Source organism: Lepidochelys kempii, chromosome 10, assembly GCF_965140265.1.
Source record: "Lepidochelys kempii isolate rLepKem1 chromosome 10, rLepKem1.hap2, whole genome shotgun sequence".
Taxonomy (NCBI): domain Eukaryota; kingdom Metazoa; phylum Chordata; order Testudines; family Cheloniidae; genus Lepidochelys; species Lepidochelys kempii.
The window spans coordinates 5,138,660-5,154,481 of record NC_133265.1 but is presented as its reverse complement, the minus strand read 5'-3'; the positions used below and the strand labels follow the sequence as shown (position 1 = coordinate 5,154,481).

The 15,822-nt window shown below is 45.0% G+C and overlaps 1 protein-coding gene across 11 annotated transcripts in view; it reads left to right on the top strand.

Moving 5' to 3' along the window:
• The window catches only part of GNG13 (G protein subunit gamma 13), a 106,994-nt gene that overhangs the window by 74,950 nt on the left and 16,222 nt on the right, over window positions 1-15,822 (top strand). For 3 of the 11 annotated variants that reach the window (XM_073361752.1, XM_073361751.1, XM_073361758.1), the window contains 2 exons: window positions 737-859; window positions 3,058-3,826. In XM_073361752.1, the coding sequence (XP_073217853.1) occupies window positions 737-859; window positions 3,058-3,199 (265 nt within the window). In that variant the 3' untranslated portion in view covers window positions 3,200-3,826. Of the gene's footprint in view, window positions 1-736; window positions 860-882; window positions 3,827-4,068; window positions 5,183-15,822 lie in introns of those variants that run through there. The other 8 variants (XR_012161079.1, XM_073361755.1, XR_012161080.1 and 5 more) reach the window with 6 other exon arrangements.

Sequence of the window (15,822 nt, the reverse complement as noted above, 5' to 3'; positions counted from 1 at the left end):
CAAGTGAGACTAGCAGGGCCATGGCCAGCAACCGGGCCAGGAAGCGCAGTGGGGAAAGTAGCAGGAGCCCAGCCCTGGCAGCTTCTCCAGCATTCCTGTACTGCCCCCTGCCCTGCCCACTGAGGCGGGCACCAGGTTCACCGGCAGCTGTCACTGGTTGCACTAGTTTGTGCAAGCGGCTCGCACGCTCCCACACAGGAGTCCCTTCCTGCAAGCGGTGGCCTGACATGCTGCTACTTTTACCACTGCGGTTCCTGTTCCCGGTCGCTGGTCATGGCCCTGCTGGTCTCACTCGTTGATAGAGCCCTGCAACTCCATGGATATCTGCATCTGCAGATATAAATTTTGTATTTGTGCAGGGCTCTACTAAAGCATTGCCAAGTGACTTATCATACAGGATATATGTTCTTCTAGTGCATATGGGGTGAAGGTTTCATTTTCAAAGTGGTTCTCAATCACAGGGAAGTAGTTTTAAAACTGGGAAAAATGTATTCCAACCAGTGGCTATATGAGAGTCAGGCAAGGACACCATGTAGGTTATACTGGCTCTGCAGTTGAGCCGCATTACTCAATAGACTCCTCTTTCCATGGTGAGATGTCTTTGATTTAAGACTCTGTTGGAAGACAGGAAATGGTCTACAAAACAAACTAGCCAAATTATATATGCTGCCACATAAGTTTTTAGAACTAGATACAAGTGTCATCACCTGCTACTCCAATTTTCTTTATTGTTCAGGTGGAAAAAACTTGGTCCTCAATATGTGGGCGAGCTGCTCTGCCTGTACCTGACTTGCAGAAATAGAAAGATGCAGTCCATTGGCATCTTCATCATCCATGTAATTAGCGAGCACCTGTATATGTAAGTATGTATACTTGAAGTCAAATACCAGGCTGATTATAGAAATGCAGATTACACCGATGAGTTGCTTGGAGCTCTATTGACATGCACACAATCTTGTTATGGATTTTTTTTTGCACAATTTTATCCTTGCTGTTACAGCAAGTAATGAGATTCAAAATTTTGGTGGGTTTAAAACTGTTCTGATGTCAATGTTTCAGTGACAAACCCTGTTACCTGATGGACTCCTCTGGCTTTTTTGCATTCCCACTGACATCTATTATCAAAGAAGTCTGTAGTCTGTTTTTAGGAACGTGACCAGGATAATATTCACTAGTTTTCTGTTTGCCTTGGGAAAACAGGTGAGTGGTTCCTTCCACTAGTAGACACCGCACTCATTCTCTGTGGAAGTCATTTTTGATTAGCTAAATAAATCTAGGAAAAACTTATTAATCACATTACTGGGTTCCTAAGAAGGCTTAATACTGAACAAATGTTTGGTTAACAGAACGCACAATCTTTCTTAAAACATAGCTGGAAACCTGTCCCCCAAAGAGCATAGAGCTCTTTTGTACCACATTTGTATAAAGTCTTCAGTGTAGTGGTAATGTCTTTGGTCTCAAGTCCGAGGCGCTTTCCAGCTTCATGGGGAGTAGATGGAAACGTTTTTAAAATGGCCAAAACTTGGAAATTCTGACTGATTTATTGGTAGCATGAGAAATGCAAATGTTTTTGAAAGGAAATATGCACAGCTCCTATTCAGCAGGGAAACTGACAAAAATCATGTCAATTTCAGTCAGCAACTTCCAGGGTCTCTGGCTCCAGTGAAGTTTCTCCATGGCAATTGCCCCTGGGCCAGGGACCCAGGACTGTCAGGTTCCTGGGCCAGCTGGCTCCCTGTGCTACCTGACACACTCAGAGAAGCTGGCTTCCCAGGCTATGGGGGTCAGGCAGCCTGAGGAACCAATTGGCCCAGAAGTGCAGAAGACATGGGGCCCCTGGCCTGTGGCAGTTTCCATGGAGCTATGGACCCTGGAAAGCCATCTGGTCATTTTAATGAACAGTGGTAGTCACTAATAGCAGCAGCAATTCCAGTTAATGGAGCTTAGTCAGGGGTTTTTGCATGTTTCATGAAACGCTAAAGCAAGACCCTGCACCTTTCCCAGACACTAGAGAGCACAACACGCAAGACTCACTTCATTCAAACAGCTCATCCACTTGGTTTGGGTGTGGAGTCTCACATCCTTAATATAGCAGTGCTTCTAGTGGGAGCTAAAGGTGCACCAACGCTTGATCTGTCCCATTTTAGGCAAACTAGGTGGAGCCTCAAGGTGTGTATAAAATTCGGAGACAATCATCTGCTCTGTGACTAGGTGTGGAGGGAAGGGTTTCTAAAATAGTTGTAACTGTACTTTTAGAATGCAGTTATTGCTATAAATGCTTCAGATGTGTTACAAAGAGAAAGTAGTTTCACAAGTAAGCATAAGCCTTGTCTGGTATGTTTGCAATATTTTGTTTCTAGATTTGGTAGTAAAGCATTCAAGGTTTTAGAATGTGGGCTTTTTTTTTTGTTTTTGTTGTTTTTTTTTGCCTTGGCATACCAGGCATTAAGAATTGAATAATCCTAAAACAATGTAGCTAAATGTTTGTGTATCTGAAGGTGCAGAGATTGCCTGCTCCAGATTTTTAATTCACAGGCAAAACATGTAGCAGATCATGCAGCATAACATTCCAATTGCACTTCCTGTAATCTTGTTCTGAGAGGAAATCAGGGACACTTAAGTTATCAGCTTCTTAAAAGAGCTTCTCGTTTGCTTTGTTTCCACTGTACATGGCAAAAGGGTTGGGGTGACTAAGCACTGGCTTACATGAGCCTGATGATGTAGATGTCTGCAAGAAGGAGGTCTGGATACACCCTCTTTTATCAGGCTTGCTATATTTCTTGGATTCCATCAGCTGGCAGGGCAGTTTATTTAGCTCTTTCTTAATATGTCTCAACATGTGCTCAAGGTTGAAGTTGTACTCCAATATAAAGGTGACTTCAGTGGTGACCTCTCCCACATTGGGACATGAAGTTGGAGCATTTGACTAGCAAGTATAACAAAGTATTGGGAATGTCACAGTCACAGGGTAACTTTCCTTAATTATGAAGTAGCTGAAATGGGGAAGGACGCTGTCCATATGTGGAAAGTGGATTAAGAATCTAAATCTGTTTTCAGGTGTCCATGGGCGAAGCATCTTTGCAACTTTCTGAACACAGTAAGTGTCTTTGTACCTCAGGTTGTTGACCCCAGCAGTGATTCTCAAATGCTAAATTTGTTGTCACAAGTTAAATTCTCTGTAAGCAAATGGAAGAAATAAAATAATTAGGTTGAAGCTAGCAACAATACAAAGGAATTTGTGGGTCTTAATAAATCTTGGAAACCTTAGAAAGTTTCTTGTCCATCTTTCTTTCTATGGATTGGATTTATGGCTGTTGGTTCTAATATTGAGAGAATTTCCATGTTGGTGATTTTCCTTGGGCTGTGGAGTTGCAATATGTTGCATTTCCTAGTGCTTGGTCAGAATAGCATTAACACACCAGGATAGATGGACTGTTTTCTCCTCTGCTGAACGAATACAGTGTTGTTAATTTACATAGTGTCATCTGTCTACATCATGAGGCACGTTGAGCTTAAAACCCAGCCTTTGTCTGAGAGCACCAACAGTCTAAACAGACAATCTCCACAAAGCAGACTAGAAAGGAACAGAAAGCAAACTGAATCATGAAGTTTAGTACCCGTCTCGCTAATGATTGGCCTTTTTTGGGGGGGCAGGGAATTTCTAAAAGGTGGTTTTTTTTGTTTTGTTTTGTTTCGTTTTTAGGGAAAGATAGTCCCATCTAGCTGAACACATCTCTCCAGGGAGTTCCAATGTTGTAGGTCTTTCAGAAGAAGTGATCTTGAAGAAAGAGTAGAGGCAATGTGGACTGTGGAGAGAGAGAGAGAGGAGGGATTCATGTGTATGAGACCAGGTAGAAGAAGACACACACATGTGAGTGAGAGGAGGGCACAAAGGGAGTAGTTAATCCAGCAGGTAGTCAGGGATTCTGGAAGGGAGGTATTCTGGGAGATGTAAGGCTGGCTATCTACCCCTCCATGGGAGATGACTTTAGTAAGTGAGCGCCTCTTTTTTTTTTTTATAGAATTTTTTTAAAAAAAACAACTTCTAACCACCTCTTCTCTGTGCAGGGATTACGGAGGCTGCCTCTTGGCACCACGGCTGATCATGAAGTTGCCAAGTTCATAGCTGTTTTGGAAAAAATGTAACACTCTTAGAGGTTCTTGAGAATTTTCTGACTTGCCGTGTAATACCTCCCAGTTGGTTGCCTTTTGTTATTCCCCCTCAATAAAAGTATTCAGCCTATGAGCTGATTTTACAAACTTTTAAAAATCCCATCCAACTCTAGATTTGTGTTGAGTGGAGGAGGTGTTTAAGCCAAAGTGTGCTTAACACTTTCTTCTTTCTTGCAGGCACGTGCTTTAGCAGTTCTCTGCAATCTGGCTTTTATGGACTATAATTTAACATGCTTACAGGGCTGCTTACTATATGGAAGTGCAGAGAGAGCAACAGACATCTGTTCTCTACCATGACATATGCACGCTGATCTGTGATGTCAGGAGCAGAGGACTTGCTGACTGAGCAGACAGCTCCTGGATAAGAGAAACTGTTAATTCATGGTCCTGCACGAGTTTATGATAATAGTGTGCGTTCTTTGGAATCCCTCCTGCATGTGGCATCTAATTATGTATATGAACCACTTGTTTTAGATTAGTACCTCCACTCTCCATTTTCCTGGACTTTTCCAATCCCAAATGCTCATACAGAAACTAGAAATGGTTCTAATGCTGTAAATTAATAGTTTGTAAAGAGAAATTTTAACTTTCAGGTGTGTCAGACTGAGCTCTGTTTTTTTGATGTATTGCAGTTGATGGCTATTTGACAGGTGCTAACACCTCTGGGTTACTTGAATTGCTATCATAATTGTAGTTTAATAGTTGCCTTTAAAACTGGATGTAGAATTAGAGAAATGTAATTCAGTAAAAAGTACAGTCTGACTACAATCCCCATGACATCTTTCAGTGTTGGGAGCGAAGGGGAAGAAATGTTGGCATGTCCATGTATTTTATTTTGCACATTTAAGGCTTATAATGGCTTTTACTGCCTATTCGTGCCAAGTTCGGCTAAATTATTTTCTTTACAAAAATACTTTTATTGAAGCTTTGTCTCTTTTTTTAAAAAAAGTGAAAATGTGAATTGAAACCCCTTGTATAAAACGTTAAATAAATTGTAACTATTGTAGTACTCTCGCCTGCTGTGCATCTGTTTAGTTCAAATACAATTCTGGTAGGTGCTTCGTAGGCTGGGCAGAATTTTATATTTTAGTCTTTCACTAGATATCTCTTTTTTTTTTTAAACGTGTATTTATTTAAATTTTCACAGTTGTAGGAAATTATAGGGGGTGGGTCAGACAATGAGAGCAGATGTTGAAATTCAAAAGGTTAGCTTTATAAACCGTTAAACACACATTGTCTGCGTAACATGTTAAAATATACAAACTAAGTATCTGTGACTCCAACTCTGAGCTCTCAAGTAGTATTTTTTGTTTGCCTATCTCAGTTTTGATGATTGATGGAAAAATTTTCCATCAGTTTGTGTGTGTGCAATGAAATTTATGTTTACGGATTAAAAATCTAATCCTTCCAAGTTTACTTAATTTGCAATTTGATGCCTATTCACTTATTGGAAGCAGAGGCTATTCAAGTTTCCCCTTCCCCAAATGCACGTGGGTCCTGACCTGCAATAAACTGCTATTTCCAGTCCTGGTGATCTTGAGCAGAGACTGACAACTTGGGGTCTCAAAGTCTATGTTCTTACAACTCACAAAACCCATCACTTCAGCTGTAAACTAAACCCAGTATCCGGGGGAAGGGTCATCACACCTCGCCAAGTCCTTTCTCATTTGACACTTTCCCAACTCATCAGATCAATGTAATCTTCTGTTTAAAAAAATACGCTTATTTCAGCCTGTGATATATTGGTTCCTTTCTAGAGGAATTGGGGATGGCCGTCATACATGGGGAAAGGACAGAGAAAAGCGTAGCCCTCACATTTGACACTTTAACTCCCTGTTCATCCCTTAGCAAAGTGACTGCAGAGAGAATCATATCCTGACATCAGAAATGCAAAACTGTATATTTTTTTCTAAATGAGGCTCAGAAATACTTCTCTCACTTAAGTGAAACCTGTCAAATACCACTATCCTATCCTACCCTACCCTGACCACTGGGCCATTCACTACTGAAAGAGTCCTTGAGCAGGGAGAGGGCCTTTGCTCCTGGTAACACAAAAGATTTACCCATCACACCAGTTAGTTGTCTTCTGGTTGCCTGAGATCCTGGCCTGGGATCTCAGGGGATCAAGAGCTGGGGGAGGGTGGGGGGGGCATGGATGGGGCAGGGGTCCCTGAGAGGCTATCAGGGAACAGGGTGGGTTGGATGGGGCAGAGGTCCTGGGGGGGCTGTCGGGGCAAGAAGCAGGGATGTCTGATGGGAGCGGGGACCGGCCCATGCCTGGCTATTTGGGGAGGCACAGCCTCCCCTAACTGGCCCTCCATACAATTTCAGAAGCCTGATGCAGCCCTCAGGCCAAAAAAGTTTGCCCGCCCCTGCTATAGATAATGGGGTAATCTGATGTGTATGAAGAACTGGCTTTCTCTAAAGACCAAATTTCTTTATAGCTGTTTGTTTATCCAAATTTGGATAATCAACAGAAGTTGAAAACCTCTTCCCAGCCTTCCTGTGAGACTAGCATCCACATAACCTCAAAAGTTTGTCTGGTGGTCAGTGTGGGATGTCAGGTTGAAGGCCAATCGGGTTTAATGCATGAGTAATCAAGATAAGTGGAATTTCATTTCAGATGTTAAAAGTTCTATATGATCAAAAATGGTTGAGTTTATTTTGCTAGTATTTCTCTGATCCAAATTTCCAAGTTATCTAAACTGGGGTGTTCCTTTAACAGACACCATTATACAGCCAGTACTGCCGAAAAAATGAACCTGTCTGCATGCAAAGTCAAATTTCATCTGAAAATTAGCTCAATTCTAATATAGAGATTCAAGGAAGGGGCACCACTTATTTGCATCTGGAGATGGTGGTGGCCTCATGTAACCTTGGCCATACCATGTTTCAGAATTCCATTGCCGTGGCCTTCTGAATGGGTGACTAACGAACGGCTAGTTTATGGCCAGGCAGAAGGATGGTCTTTTGCCTGTAGCAGAAGACTGAGTGTCAGAAACCAGGGTTCTGTTCCAGCCTTTGCCTCACAACTCCTGTGTTACCGTGTGCAAGTCACACAAACCACCTGTGCCTCCATTTCTTCATCAGTAACAGGATAGTGCTTCCATGCTCTACCTGGCCAGTAAGGATAAACTCACTGAATTTGAGTAAAATTGAGCTGATTCTCTGATGGAAAGCACTGTCTCAGTAGAAAGTACTGTTACTGAGCACTCTGGTGCTAGGGTTCTAGGAGCTTTAGAAATGTGTAATAATAAATTATTTCTCAACATCCAGTATGGTGGGGTGGGGGGTAATCTTCCTTACTTTTAAATATTTAGGAATTATGCCATGTTAACAAGCCACTTCACCTTGACTGGTCCCTTGAAATGTGTTAACTACTTATGCTGAACAATCTTTCACCTTGTATTTAGCTGAGATCCCCTGAGTAAGTTTCTGAACGTGTTGCAAAAGTTTTGAGTAAACTTGAAAGCTTGTGTGTCTCACCAACAGAAGTTCATCCAGTAAAAGCTTTTGCTTCACCCATATTGTGTCTCTACTCTTCTCATGACGTCTGGCCTGCCTGTCCATTCTTAAGTAATGTTCCCTAGGTTTTACAATCAGATCTTAAATTTGACCTGTGCAGTGAATGAATGAATAGTAAACTGTACAATCTGAACATCTGTTCAGACTCCCTGATAGGGATTATTCCTAACTCCATTGTCAAACAGGTGCAGTGACCGTTAGCAGTCTTTAGCATGTATCCTGTAACTCTTTGGGGGCAATTCAACTTATATTTTGCCGTAAATAAAACCTTAAGATCAAAAGTTCAGCAGGGTTGTCTCCTAAGATCACCTATGTATGCGATGCTGTGAAATCCTCTGCTCTAAATACAGGCCAGTTTTGAGGAAGAGTAAATGGATGTCTGAGTTGAAGAACAAAACATTTCTGAAGATTCAACAACTTCTATCTTAATATTACATGTGACAGGTTTCATTACAAATTATGGACAATTCCTGCATCAGGTTCAAGAAACCTCAGCTTGGCTTTTTTGCGGTATGCAGAAGAAGCCTGTTCTTATATTAAAAGCTAATTGTAATTTTAATTTTAAATGATAATTCAGACAGAGAAATACTGACATGATGCCTTCAGCAGAGAAATCAGCTGTGCACCGTGCCAAAGAATTAGAAAGTTTATGAGAAGAGAGCCTTAAAGACAACCTTAGGGGATACCTTCTTGACCTCAATCAAATCACATTTAAGGTTATTTCCTGCTACTCTTTTGGTGCCCAGGAGGGGAGATATTGGGGAACAAAAGTATGACCAAATGATCAAAATACTGTTCCTAACCTAACAGGAGATTGTGATTAGCCATAGCAACTGCTCTCTTTAAATTTCTGAAGATGGGTGTGGGGGAACAATGTTTGCCTACTATAGCGTATATCCTAAAGACTACTAACAGATGTTGATGCTGTTTGATGTTATGGGTAGGAGCTGGATTGTGAAAGAAACAAAATTCATTTTGGATAATACTGGCTTGTATTTAGACACCTTTCATCCAAGGATCTTTGAGCACCATGGTCCTTATAGCCCCCCTGAATGAGGTATAATTTGCATCTGTAAAAGGGGGATAATGCTACTGACCACCTTTGACAAAGCACTTTGAGATCTGTCGATGAGCAGCACCAGGGATTCTTTTTTTCAGTAGCAGAGGCCCTGGTGGGCTAAGTGCTGTATGGTAGGTTTAGTAAAACTCAGTCCCTGCCCTAAAGATATTACAAGACACACAAGACCTCCTTAGCAATGGACTGCTCACTCCTGGTCAACAGCTTCCCTTTGTCACTTGATGTTGCTTATGACTTCTTAGCAGCATCAAGCCAGTTTGCAAATAGAAAATAAAAAGGAAGATATTTCACAACATTCCTCAGCTGTCTTTCAGGTAGACTCATTGTGAGGCTCCCGGACCTGATGAGTGAAGGTTACTAATAAAATAATAGCTAATAATAATAATGGCTTGAGGAGGGTGGAGATGTTGGTTACCGGGAGTTGGATGCCTATGCCAGTGTCAGCACGGCAAGTGCTCTGTAGGCCTTTTGAAGGGGCAGGGCTAACAGATTTGCCGTACGCCGTATATTTTACACCACGTTTTTCACATAGTGCTTGTGACTGCTTATTTCCAGCTCATTTTAGACCCATTAGGAAAATGATTTCACTAGACCTTGCTGCTAATCTTGCATGATCAATGCTCTCTGGTATTATACAGCTCCTAAATTATCCGCTTGTCGATTTTAATCCTAGCTTGCATCCTGGAAGATGAGGATCCATTGGCGACAGCTGAATTTTTTTATATTTACAAAATAGAGGAGGAAGAGGAAGCTGATCAAGTGATACAGAAATGTAGGAACCATCTAGTTATGCACAGATCTTGCCAAACTAGCTCATACTGAGTCCGTCTAGTCCAGTATCCTGTCTCAGACAGGGGCCAGCATCAGATGCTTCATAGGTGGGTGCAATAAACCCTGCAATAGGCAGATGTGAACTAAACTGCTTCCTTTGAAGATCTCATCTAAACCCTAATATTAGAGATTATCTTAAACATGAAACACAAGGTTGCATATCCCTTCCCCCGAAAATTGTAGTAACTATTGTAATGCTGGATAATCTTTTTATATATCTAAATGTCCAGTCCCTCTTGGAATCATGCTAAGTTTTTGATCTCAATTACTTCCTGTGACAGTGAGTGCTACAGTCTGATTACAAGTGTGGAAGAAAACTATGAATCGTGTGGACAAAACCACATAATCATGTTTTTTATTACCACTGCCCTCATCCTCGCTTCCCCAGCCCCACTTATTGTTGTTACTTTCACTCTTTGCTTTGTGTTTCTAATTAGAGCAGGATCTTTTGGGGCAGGGTTTGTGTGTGTATGTACAGCACCTGACACAGTGGGGGGCCTAAGCCTCAACGGGACCTTTCTGCCCTGCTGCTATACAGCTATTCATTACTACTAATACAAGTTTTGATATTGAGATTAAGGCTGAGTTGTGCAAAGCAACCTGCTTCTGGGCACCAAATTCCTATTCACTCGAATATGGATTAGGTATCTAAGCCCCCCTTGCCAACTTTGGAAATCTCTGCATTTGTTCATACTCTAAGACTTTCAATGGGCAGTCAATTACCCAATCAAAATAAGAGCAAGATGTGGTGCCATATACAGTCAACACTGAAGGTCTCTTTGGCTTTTCCTGCAGTCCAGACATTCAGTACTGTACCTTTAAATGGTCTCTGCTGAGCAGGATAGGACATTCACTGATAAACTATTTCTACAGAGCACACTAATTAACCTGCTAAATGAGATTATCCCTTCTGAGCATGCATTAGAAAGCTAAATTAGCTAAAACACCATTCAAAAGAGATCCATAATTAGCCACCTGCTCTGAGGTCACCATCAATGTTTTTGATGACCTCTGCCTAAGGTCTGTTTTTTATTACCTCTGCTGTGATTGCTCTGTGGGTTTTTTGTGGGGAGCTGGGTGGGCTCATTTCTGCTGAGATTCCATTGTCCTCACCGGGCATGCTGTGTTGTTACCAGGCCACTTCACCTTGCTGGCCTCAACGTTCTCTGGCTCAGTGAGTGTAGGAGAGGATTTACAAAGACAGAGAACGCTTAGGCCAGCAGACCGCATGCAACCAACTCGGTCCCTCGTAAAAGCTCTTACTTCCCCCACCATGTCCCCCAGACATAGTGGTGAGATTGCAAAATAAGACAGAAGTTGGTGAATGAAAATATGATCGGCTTTCTACAGCATGCGTCTGCGTCTTTGGGCTCCAAAGGTCGGAGGGCTTTGGAAATTTGGCCCTTACAGTTTACAGCCCTGATCCTGCAGCCACCGATGCTAATGGCAGACACACCAGAGACTTCACTGAGAGAAGGGTCAGATCTGACATTAGATCAAAGCCCCAAAAAAATGACTTCATCATGCTGCATGAGGCATTAAGGAAGGTGAGTAGATCAGCGTCTAGAGCACTAAGTGGGTTGGAGCACAATAGATGTAGTCTTCTAGAAGCTCCATATTTCAAAGTTTCCAAGGGCTGCAGTGTAATGAGCTTGCTCTGTCTTTGGTTGGGTGTCTTTTGGTGGCTATAAGGTAGGAGTGATAGGCAAGTAAGTACAGCAGTAGCGCACTTGGTTTCCACTGGATGCAACACGTTGCACAGGCTGAAGGTCCTGCATTTGCGGAGGTCGTTTACTATGTGCCAGATGAAGCAAGCTGTCAGAGGGCTCTGTAGTTTTCAGGCAAGAGCCTGTGATTTGAGCCCCCATCATGGCTTCCGTGGAAGAACTTCAGATTGGCTGGAAAGTTCTAAGTGGCTCTAATGAGTTACTGCAGCATGTGACATGAAAATTCTGGGCAGGTAGCTGGTGTTGAGATGGCATCTTGGTAAGAAGTCGCTAAACACATTGGCACTATCTAGATTGAAATGTACATGTATTCACCTCCAGATGCATGGTTAAGCATGCCCAACTCTCCGGTAGAAGGAACATCATATTCGTATTGCATGCTGCCATTCATTGGGCTAATGAAGGAACAAAGTCAAGCATTGGACAGGCGCAGTTGTGACATTCTGCAGGAGCTGCTGTCCTCCACAGGTGCAGTGTGAGGATAGTTCGTTACATGGCTGGTTATCAAGGCTGGGCTCAGAAGAGGGGATGGAGAAGGGAATCTGAATCCGGAATTCATGGGAACTTCAAAATCGATGCTTTAAAATTGGACGATGTGTGAAGGATGGATGAAGGCATTGGGCTGGGACTCCGGTGATTTGGGGTCATTTCCCAGCTCTGCCAGGGAATATTTGGGCCCCACAACAGTGGGGAAGTCACTGAAGCTGGTCCTCAGTTCCCCCAGTGTAAAATAATATCTCATTTCTCCCTCCCTTAGTCTGCCTTCTCTGTTTAGACTGTAAGCTTTTCAGGGACCGGCCTGCCTCATTCTATTGGTCTGTCCAGCACCTCACCCAGAAGGGCTGTAATCGCAGGGAGGGTCTGGGGGCAATACGGTAATCCTAACGCATTTACTTTCCGTTATTGTGGTGTTAGTTAAAGACTCTGTCAATGAACTAGAGGCACACATCAGTATCTTTCTTCCAGCTGCCTGCCAGAAATATAATTTTTAATAAATTGGACTAAGCAACTAACCAGCAGCTCGTTGCTGGTTGCCAGATTAACAGCTGGCCCACAATCATTAATATTACAAAACTTCAGGAGTTCGTAATTCCCTAATCTATAAAGCTGGGCCTGCAATCTGCCAGGCCTGGCCCAGAAGCGTTTCCTGGGATGATGCCCCCCAGCTGGGGATATTCCTCTGTAAAACTGACTTTTTTGACCAGCTGAAGAATTTGGCACGTCTGATATTTCAATGTGAGCAGGTGGACAGATCCGTGTGCTAGGGCCAGGCCAACAGATGGGTGGCAATTGTGCACGATGCTAAAGAAAGGGACGTATGCTCCTCCAAAGTACCCCAAGGGAGGGCTATTTAGTCTGATGGGAAGCTGAACTTCCACGATGTACCAGTCTTGATTCACGGTACAGAGCAGCAGATGCCTTGTGATTTATTAATGCTTAGCTGCCACGTAGCTGTTTTCAGCCATCGAGCTCAACGTGTTTTGCAGAGGCGGGCAGCATATCTTCATTTTACGGATGGGAGAAACGGAGAAGCACGGAAGTGAAGTGACTTGCCCAACGTCAGCTAACAGGCCAGGGTCAGAGCCAGGCACAGGGCCCATGACTTGTGAGTTCCTGTCCAGTGGCCCCTGCTGCTTCTCGGGAAAATCTACACAGAAAAGCTGAACTTCCCTTGCTGTCAGCCCCCTCACCCACTTACCTTGCTGGCAAAGCTGTCAGAGGAGATGCTTCGTGCATTGGCTGCCACAGCTGTGCTGCAGCATTCGTGATTCCTAGTTGCTTCTAAGCGAGAGGGTAAACAGAGCCCCAGGCAAGTCCAAAGCCAATGACGTCATCCCTAACAAAGCTCTTTTCTAAAGGGGCTTTCTGGGCTCTGCTGCAGATGTGCACAACCCTGTTTAGCTGCCACTACAGTCAGATGTCGGAAAAGACAAGAAAATCCAATAACCCACCTTCAGCGTCATTTTGTCATTAACCCCCCAATCCTGCCCCAGAACTGTTTGGAGAGGCGGCACGAGGAGCTTACGATTGATGTCAACGGCTCAGTAAGCTGGTATTTCTGAAGCCAGTATCGCTGACCTCTTTAAGCAACATGTGGTGTCGTACAGAAAAACGCAGCGCACCAGCGGGAGCGAGGAACCCCAAGAGGCTGCTAAACAGGAGCCCAACATCACGGATTTAGAGTCCCAAAGAAAAGCCCAGTGTTGGTGTCACAATAAAAATGAATCAGCTCTCTTTAAGAGAAAGCATGGCTTCATTATGTAGGTCTAGTGAGGCCCCCTCCAAACCCCACCCCTGAAATAAACAAATCAACCAACTAACTAAAGAAAGAAACTCACCCCTGCTCCCTAAGAGTTTTCTCCCTGAAAAGGGTAAAGCACCGGAGGCTCCAGGTTGGCTACAAAGAACGTGCCAGAAACTTCGGCTTCCACTAGGGCTGTTGCTGTTGCTTTTATCTGGCAGGCGCGCAGAGGCGAGGTGATGGGGGGCCGGGAGGGGGAAGGACAGGGACAGCAGCCCAGTGCTGGTGCCCCAAAGAAAGAGGTGCTGGAGCTCCTCCGTTGGTGCCCTGCGGCCACTAGTCCGGGTTGACTGACTTGTGGGCAGCAAAAGCGGAGAAGCAGGGGCACTATGCTCCCGCCAGGCCTGTGCAAAGGTAAAGGATCATGGGGGGACGGGGGTGCAATGAAGTGCGGAACCTCGTCCCCCTCCCTTGGCCAGCTCTGAGCGGAAACCTGGCAACCGCCACCTCCCATCCCGGCCATGCCTGAGTCAGCAGCAGGATCCGGCCTCTCGCACAGGAGGTATCAGGCTGGGGCACCTGCCAGTGCTGCAGGCTGGGAAGGGGAGGCCCCAACATTTCCCCAGCCCTGAGTGGGGCAGCAGCAGGGAGAGGGGCTGCAGCCTGAATGCCAGGGCTTTCCATTGGTGGGGGATGCCGGGGCTCCAGCCTGTTGCCTCCTGAGTGGGCACTGGGTCCCTGGCTGCAGGGCTGCCACGTCAGGCACCACCCGGAGAGATGGTGCAGGCTTCTGGGTCTCCCCTCAGAGCTGGCCGGGCGAGCCTGGGCCCCTTGCCCTCTCCCCCGACATTGCATCCCTATCAGAGACACCCGGCCACCAGGCTGGCGCTCAGGAAAAGAGTGCCTTATCATAACGAGAGCAAGAAAGGACTTGGGACTAGCAGAGGAGGGGTGCCCAGAAGATGGTCCTGTCACCAGTGTGAGCAAGCCCTGATGGCCTTATAAAAAGGACAGAAGTTAAAAAGCTGAAACCAACTGCCAAGGGCTTAGGCAAGATATTTGTGAAGCCTCGGAAAGGGTTAAGCTGCTAACAGCTGTGGCATGCCCTCAAGGTCAAGATTAGCCAATGAGCGTTTGCCCTAGTGCTGTGATATTGATAAATTGATTTGTCTCAAAGAACATGGGTGGTGGATGAGCTGAGTCCCTGGACTGCAGTGGAATTCTCCTTCCCTGCTCCCTGGTGAATTACTCCCTTAGTCTTCATACAAGTCCTTGACGATTTTTCAAGTCCCTGGAATACTTTTAACAGGGGACATGGTGCCCAAAGAGGCAGACGCTATGGCCGGGAAGGAGCATCCAGTGAACAAATGGCCTGCAGAGGCTGGTTCAGTGACGCCAGCGCAGACTGGCCCAATATTGTCCCTTTTGGACTCCAGCTCTGCCCCAGCAAAGATGGTGCCTTCCCCGCTGTTGTCATGAAGAGAACGGCCCAAGGGAGGCACAGGCCAGCCGTTTCTGAACGGCATCATTTCTGTTCAACTGTTTTGTGGAAATTTTGAACATCAGTTAACAAAAATGTCAGGATTTCCCGTGAAAATGTTCTTGGAAATTAAGTTCTGGAGGCTGAGCAGCAACCAGACTGAGAATCTGCCTGGGGGGGCCTAACACAGAGATTTCAGTCACTGTTCGGCCAGAGGAAAGAGCACAGTGAGACCCCCCGAGTGGGCATTGTGTGTGTATTGAGAGGTACACAGCCTGAGCCCCATGATGGAGCAAGAAACCCCCATCTTTTCCAGCCAGCCCGCAGCTGAGAAGCCCCAGTCCTCACAGCAGCCCCACAAGCCTGACTTGCCAGGCCAGTATAATTCAAGTAGAGTGACGCCTTCTGGCGGGACTGCTGGCTTTAGTTCTTACAGCGGCCGGCTGGCTAGCCCCTCTCTGCTTGCCCTTTCCTTGTGTGCCTTGACCATCAACTCCAAACTGAACCAGTCCAAGGCGCTTAGCCCGTTTTTTCTGAGACCTGAGCGACGGTTTTGCTGCCTGTAAAAACACAGCTTGTACTGCGGTTTGAAGGCAGACTTGGTTCTGTCTTTGGTTCCCATCAGCTGAGTCTGCACTGGTCAAATGAGCAGCGACTCCCCAGGGACGCACCTAAAGTTCTTTCGATTTGACAGGCGGCGGATGGAGCCCGCAAGGGACTTTGGCCATAACGGACGTACAGTACCTGCCAACAGCAAATACCCTGG